This window comes from Gymnodraco acuticeps, unplaced genomic scaffold (genome assembly GCF_902827175.1).
Source record: "Gymnodraco acuticeps unplaced genomic scaffold, fGymAcu1.1, whole genome shotgun sequence".
Classification (NCBI taxonomy): domain Eukaryota; kingdom Metazoa; phylum Chordata; class Actinopteri; order Perciformes; family Bathydraconidae; genus Gymnodraco; species Gymnodraco acuticeps.
Window position 1 is genome coordinate 4,064,921 of NW_022990238.1, and position 6,000 is coordinate 4,070,920.

Below are 6,000 nucleotides of genomic sequence, written 5' to 3' on the forward strand. Positions count from 1 at the left end.
CTCAAAGCAATGATAAACCTGTGAGTTGGATGTAGAAAAAGTCAGAATCAATATAGATGTTTTTAAAGTAAATTCAGATTGAACATAGTAAAAAAATGTAAATGATAGTGTCCGTGCAAAAAATAAACCATTACTTATTGTGAAAACCACCCTTGAATGATGTGATAGTAGACTAAAAGCTTTAGGAATCCAAACTATAACATATAATAAGTACCCTGTATCAAGATTGATGCAAAACAAGTATTTCCAAGGCACACCTTTATATGATCATTATAGTTATACAAAATAAGAGAATAACAGAATAACAGGTATGGAAGTTCTGTTTCACATGGGTGTTGTTGAGATGTATCCATAGATTTAGTCCCTAATGTTGCTCTCAAAGTGCACCAGATTGATGCTTTTAACTTCAACATTTAAAAACAAATCTTCCCGGGGGAGCATCCCCCCGGACCCCCCTAGAGGAGGTTAGGTCCCCCGCCCGCCCACACACCCCGTCCAATTGTCCCACCCACATTGAGGATGCTTCCTACACCCATGCCTGAGACACAGTTTCGTGACTATTGTTGTGTTTTGCCCCCACGGGCAGGGGCATGGGGTTTAACAGGTTTTAAAGTATCCAATGTGTTAGTGATTTTTTATGTATTTTCCTTTAGAATGGCAGGAAATTAGTATTCAAATTTGTATTGAATTGTTGGTCCCCCCCAATGTTGACTCCATGAATACGGCCCTGATAAGATATGATATCCGAAAACGAAAAATAAAATAATACCTAATTCAAAGTGTTCTTGCTTTTCTCTTTGAAAGTCATCACATAACGGCATTGTAATACACGGTTCGGCTGCATTAAATATTACACATCTGCTGTAGTTCTTTATTTATAGAGCCCTGATGAGAAGACTTCTAGACAAACATGAGGAACTGCCGCCAAAACTGAATACTTGACGTGGATCATAAATATATCAACAATTAAACAACATCTTCAATTTCTTTTCACAAAATACGTCTCCTTGCAGTATCAATAGTAATTCAGCTGACTTTTATATTTGATCCAATTGGTAGATATGTTATATTTACACCATAACGGTGCACAGCTGATAGAAAAGGACTTGTAGTTTTTAAAGATATTACTGATTTTCTTTGAATATAAGAATATAAATACTGAGTTGAGAGAATAGTCAGGGGATTTGGGTGATGGGAGAAACATCTATGGAATCACAATTTCAATAGCTTACCATTAAATGACGGATATACCTTTATGTCTGTGATGTTTTATAAATCAGATATTAATGTTAGAAGTAAAACATGAGAAATAGTATAGCAATATCCTGTAAAATTATGTAAAAACATGAATAAAACTACACATCTTCAGATGTTATACATACACAAGTGTCCTACACTAATAATACAAAGTTATTATTTGTATGCTGTGTGGTGTTATTGTATATGTGTGTGTGTTAGCCAATAGGAGTGAAGCCTTACGGGCACGGTTGATTGACGTCATAGGCAGAGGACATGTTATGGTAACGCGGCATGTGAGCTAGGTGTGTGCTAGCATGTGGGCTACCAATAAAGAGACACGTAATTGTGACAGTTAAACTCACGTGTATTATTGAATAACACGACATGGTGTCAGAAGTCCTGTCGACAGTACGTGGAGTGTGACCGGGAAAAAGTATTGTTTGGAGCCAATTGACGGTGAAAAGGGAAGAGGACATGGCAGACGAGAATGCTAACGGAGATGCAGCGCGACCCGCGGCGGGACCGAGTGCTACGTTTAGCATCCAGCCACCGGAGCCTTTCGACTTTTCAAGACCGCAGGAATGGGCCAAATGGATACGGCGGTTCGAGAGATTTTGCCTGGCAAGTAGTCTGAACAGTAGCTCAGAAGAGAATAAAGTCAACACATTGATATACTGCATGGGAGATGAAGCAGATGATATTTTACGTGGATTGACTCTCACAGCGGCTCAGAGAGACACTTACTAAGTGTGCGGGATGGCTTTGAAGGCTTCTTCGTTGTCAAGAAAAATGTCATATATGAGTGGGCAAAGTTTAATATGCGCAGACAGGGAGAAGGTGAACTAGTGGACTCGTTCGTCACAGCTCTATATGCACTAGCGGAGCATTGTAGCTACGGAGTGCTACATGATGAACTCATTCGAGACAGGCTTGTTGTCGGATTGACGGAAAAGCGGCTGTCTGAACGGATGCAACTGGACTCAGACCTTACCTTGGGAAAAGCCATTACCATGGCTCGGCAGAGTGAAGAGGTGAAACGGCAACAATCTTCTCTGCGAGGTGACGATAGAACTGAGGCATGTGACGCTAAATTAGTGGACAGAGTGTTTAAGAGCAGTAGCAAATATGCTAAAAACAAAGCTCAATCTGCTAATAGCTACCAAGCCAAGCCACAATACAACAAGGGTAATGATGCAAAGTGTTATAACTGTGGTTGTTCTCCTTCACATGTAAAGACTGAGTGTCCAGCCAAGGATGTAAAATGCCATGCATGTGGGAAAATGGGATATTATATGCGCGTGTGTAAAGCAGCTAAAAGCGTGCATGAGATTAATGAAGAAGAGGAAAGCTTGTTCTTAGGCAGTATTGAGGCCGACAATGATCCGTGGATGGCAGACATTGACATTAACAACAAAAGCGTGCAGTTCAAAATTGACACTGGGGCTGATGTTACAGTCATTCCTCACTCCGTGTTTAAGGAGGTCTATAAGCACAAAGCTCCACCAGCTCTTCAAAAGCCAAGGAAGCCACTTTGGGGTCCAGGGAAAAATCCTTTAGACGTAGTGGGCTTTGCTAGTATGCTGCTGAAGAAAGGAGAGAGAGAACTTATGGAGGATGTGTATGTCATTCGACGCTTGCAAACAGCATTGCTCGGGAGGCCTGCCAGTGTAGCGCTGAAGCTAGTGGCACGACTAGACAACGTCACTATGGACACGCTAAAGACTAATTACCCAACAGTATGCAGCGGTCTTGGAGAGGTGCAGCAGCCATATGCCATTAAGCTGAAACCAGGGGCCCAACCGTTTTCTCTGAAGACGCCTAGAAGGATTCCACTGCCACTGATGGACAAAGTCAAAGAGGAACTGTCCCACATGGAAGACCTGGAGGTGATCAGCAGAGTTGAGGAGCCTACAGATTGGTGCGCTGGCATGGTGGTGGTGCCTAAAAAGACAGGAGCTGTTCGCATATGTTTGGATCTAAATAAACTGAACGAGTCTGTGTGTCGAGAAAAATACATTCTACCTTCAGTGGAAGAAACACTGGGAAAGCTGGCTGGAGCCAAAATATTCAGCAAGTTAGATGCAAACATGGGGTTTTGGCAAATACCTCTAATAAAAGGCTCAGCCAAGTACACAACGTTCATCACACCCTTTGGCCGATACCACTTCAATCGGCTACCTTTCGGCATAGCCTCAGCCCCTGAGCATTTCCAAAACAGGATGACAACTGAAGTAACTGAGGGACTAGAGGGCGTCTTCTGTCACATGGACGATGTACTGGTGTGGGGCCAAACACAGGAGGAGCATGACGCTCGTCTGTATGCTGTGCTGGAGAAGATCCAAAAGGCAGGAATCACCTTGAATGTGGAAAAGTGTGACATATCCAAACAGGAGGTGACATACCTGGGCCATGTGATCACTGCTAGCGGCATTAGACCAGACCCGAGCAAGACAGAGGCGGTAAGGAAAATGGAAGAGCCGAAAAATGTGAGCGAGCTGAGGAGCTTTCTAGGCATGGTCAACCAGCTGGGGAAGTTCATACCGCAGCTAACAGAGCGAGACAAGCCACTTCGAGACCTGCTCTCCAAAAAGAACTGCTGGCTGTGGGGCATCGATCAGGCCAGAGCCTTCCAAGATCTGAAAGACTCTCTGATATCTCCACCAGTGCTAGCCATGTATGACAGAAACAGAGAAACCAAGGTCTCAGCAGATGGATCATCATACGGCTTGGGGAGTGTGCTTCTGCAGAAATGGGAAGAGGATTGGAGGCCGGTAGCCTATATGTCACGTTCTCTCACACAGACGGAGCAGAGATATGAAAAGGAAGCTTTAGGCTTAACCTGGGCTTGTGAAAGGTTTCGCAACGTTCTCATCGGTAGACACTTTGAGCTGGAAACGGATCATAAACCTCTACTGAGTCTCCTGGGGTCTCAGGCATTGGATGCGCTTCCCTCACGGATTCAACGTTTCCAGATGCGCCTGATGCGTTATTCCTACTCAATCACACATGTGCCAGGGAAAAGCCTGTGGACGGCTGATACACTGTCACGTGCACCTGTGAAAAGTGACTCCACACCAGATGAAAAAGAGTTCCTCGAGAGCACGAATATCTATGTGGACATGATTATCGATGGTTTGCCAGCAAGCACGGCTTACCTGGAAGAGCTAAAAGAGCAGTTGGCAAAGGACAGTGTGTGCGGAAGAGTGATGCAGCTGTGTGAAGAGAAATGGCCAGCACACAGCAACAGCGAACCAGCCATAAAGTTATACTGGGCGGAACAAGCGTTCATAACTGTAAAGGACGGACTACTGTTAAAGGGGGACAGACTCGTCATCCCCGCAATAATGAGAAATTATGTGCTTGCCAGACTACATGAAGGTCACCAAGGAGTGGTGAAGTGTAGGGAGCGTGCCCGACAGTCTGTATGGTGGCCAGGGCTAAGTCAGCAGCTGAATGAGTTGGTTCTCAACTGCCGGACATGCAGCAAGGAGAGACAGAACCCCAAAGAGCCGCTGATGCCAACACAATACCCAGGCCGACCATGGCAGAAACTGGGTGCCGACTTGTTTATGCTGGGAAGCAAGTCATATCTGCTGGTAGTGGATTATGCATCAAGGTATGTGGAAATGGCTTTGCTGACACCCACAAAATCAACAGATGTAATCCACCATCTCAAATCCATCTTTGCACGACATGGTATCCCTGAGACGCTGGTCACAGACAACGGGCCGCAGTTCTCGGGAAGGGCATTTGAAGAGTTTTCAGAGTCGTATGGATTTAAACACATTACCAGCAGCCCGAAATATCCACAGAGCAACGGTGTGGCAGAACGGGCTGTGAAGACTGTAAAGAGTCTCCTTAAGAAAGCAGCAGACCCATATCTGGCTCTGCTGGCTTACAGAACCACCCCACTACAAAACGGGTATAGCCCTGCGCAACTTCTCATGGGGAGGAGGCTTCGCACGACGGTGCCAACATTACCAGCGCTGCTGGATCCTGCTCTTCCCGACAGCGAGGCTGTAGTTCTGCGAGAAAGAGAGAGGAGAATAAAGGATGCACAGCAATACAACCTGCGTCATCGAGTGAGAAGTCTCGAGAGGCTTACACCGGGAAAAGAGGTTTGGGTCACGGATCAGAAGGCGAGTGGAACGGTTATGGGAAGTCACAACACACCGCGCTCCTACATTCTTGAGGGACCTCATGGGACAGTCCGGCGAAATCGCCATCATCTCATCCCCATGTACTCCTCGTCAGAGCAGAGCGGCAGGGATGCAGCTGAGCAGCATTCAGGAGGTGGTCCAGAGCCGCATATTGCAGAACCTCCGGAGCCCGGTGCTCAAGATCTGCCACCTACCCCGAGAACCAGGTCTGGGAGAGCCGTGGTGAGACCGGCTAGGTTGGACTTGTAAACAAACCAGAAGCCTAAGAGATATTATAGAGTTTTATAAGAGAGTAAAAAAAACTGGTTATTATTAATGTTGTGCATTAATGTTGTGTAATACACAAAATATCATAGGGTTACATTTAGTTCATGAAGGTCTGGAGTTAACTGTTATTTTATATCTGGTTCAGATAGGAACAGACCTTCCACCCTACAGAGGCAGAATAATCCTCTAAGGTCTGTGGAGTCAATGGCAGTCTACCCATTGATTCATAAAAAGGGAGATGTGGTGTTATTGTATATGTGTGTGTGTTAGCCAATAGGAGTGAAGCCTTACGGGCACGGTTGATTTACGTCATAGGCAGAGGACATGTTATGGT

At 45.3% G+C, this 6,000-nt stretch overlaps 1 protein-coding gene across 1 annotated transcript; it reads left to right on the forward strand.

Annotated features, from left to right (window-relative positions):
• The first annotated feature begins 1,528 nt into the window (after nt 1–1,528).
• On the forward strand, nt 1,529–5,648 carry LOC117548598 (uncharacterized protein K02A2.6-like). Its single transcript, XM_034219961.1, has one exon. The coding sequence runs from the start codon at nt 2,058–2,060 to the stop codon at nt 5,646–5,648; it is 3,591 nt and encodes a 1,196-aa protein (XP_034075852.1). The 5' UTR covers nt 1,529–2,057.
• The last annotated feature ends 352 nt before the right edge of the window (nt 5,649–6,000 follow it).

Excerpts from the sequence above, each read along its gene's own strand:
- LOC117548598 (XM_034219961.1), top strand. The coding sequence starts at position 2,058 with ATGCGCAGACAGGGAGAAGGTGAACTAGTGGACTCGTTCGTCACAGCT.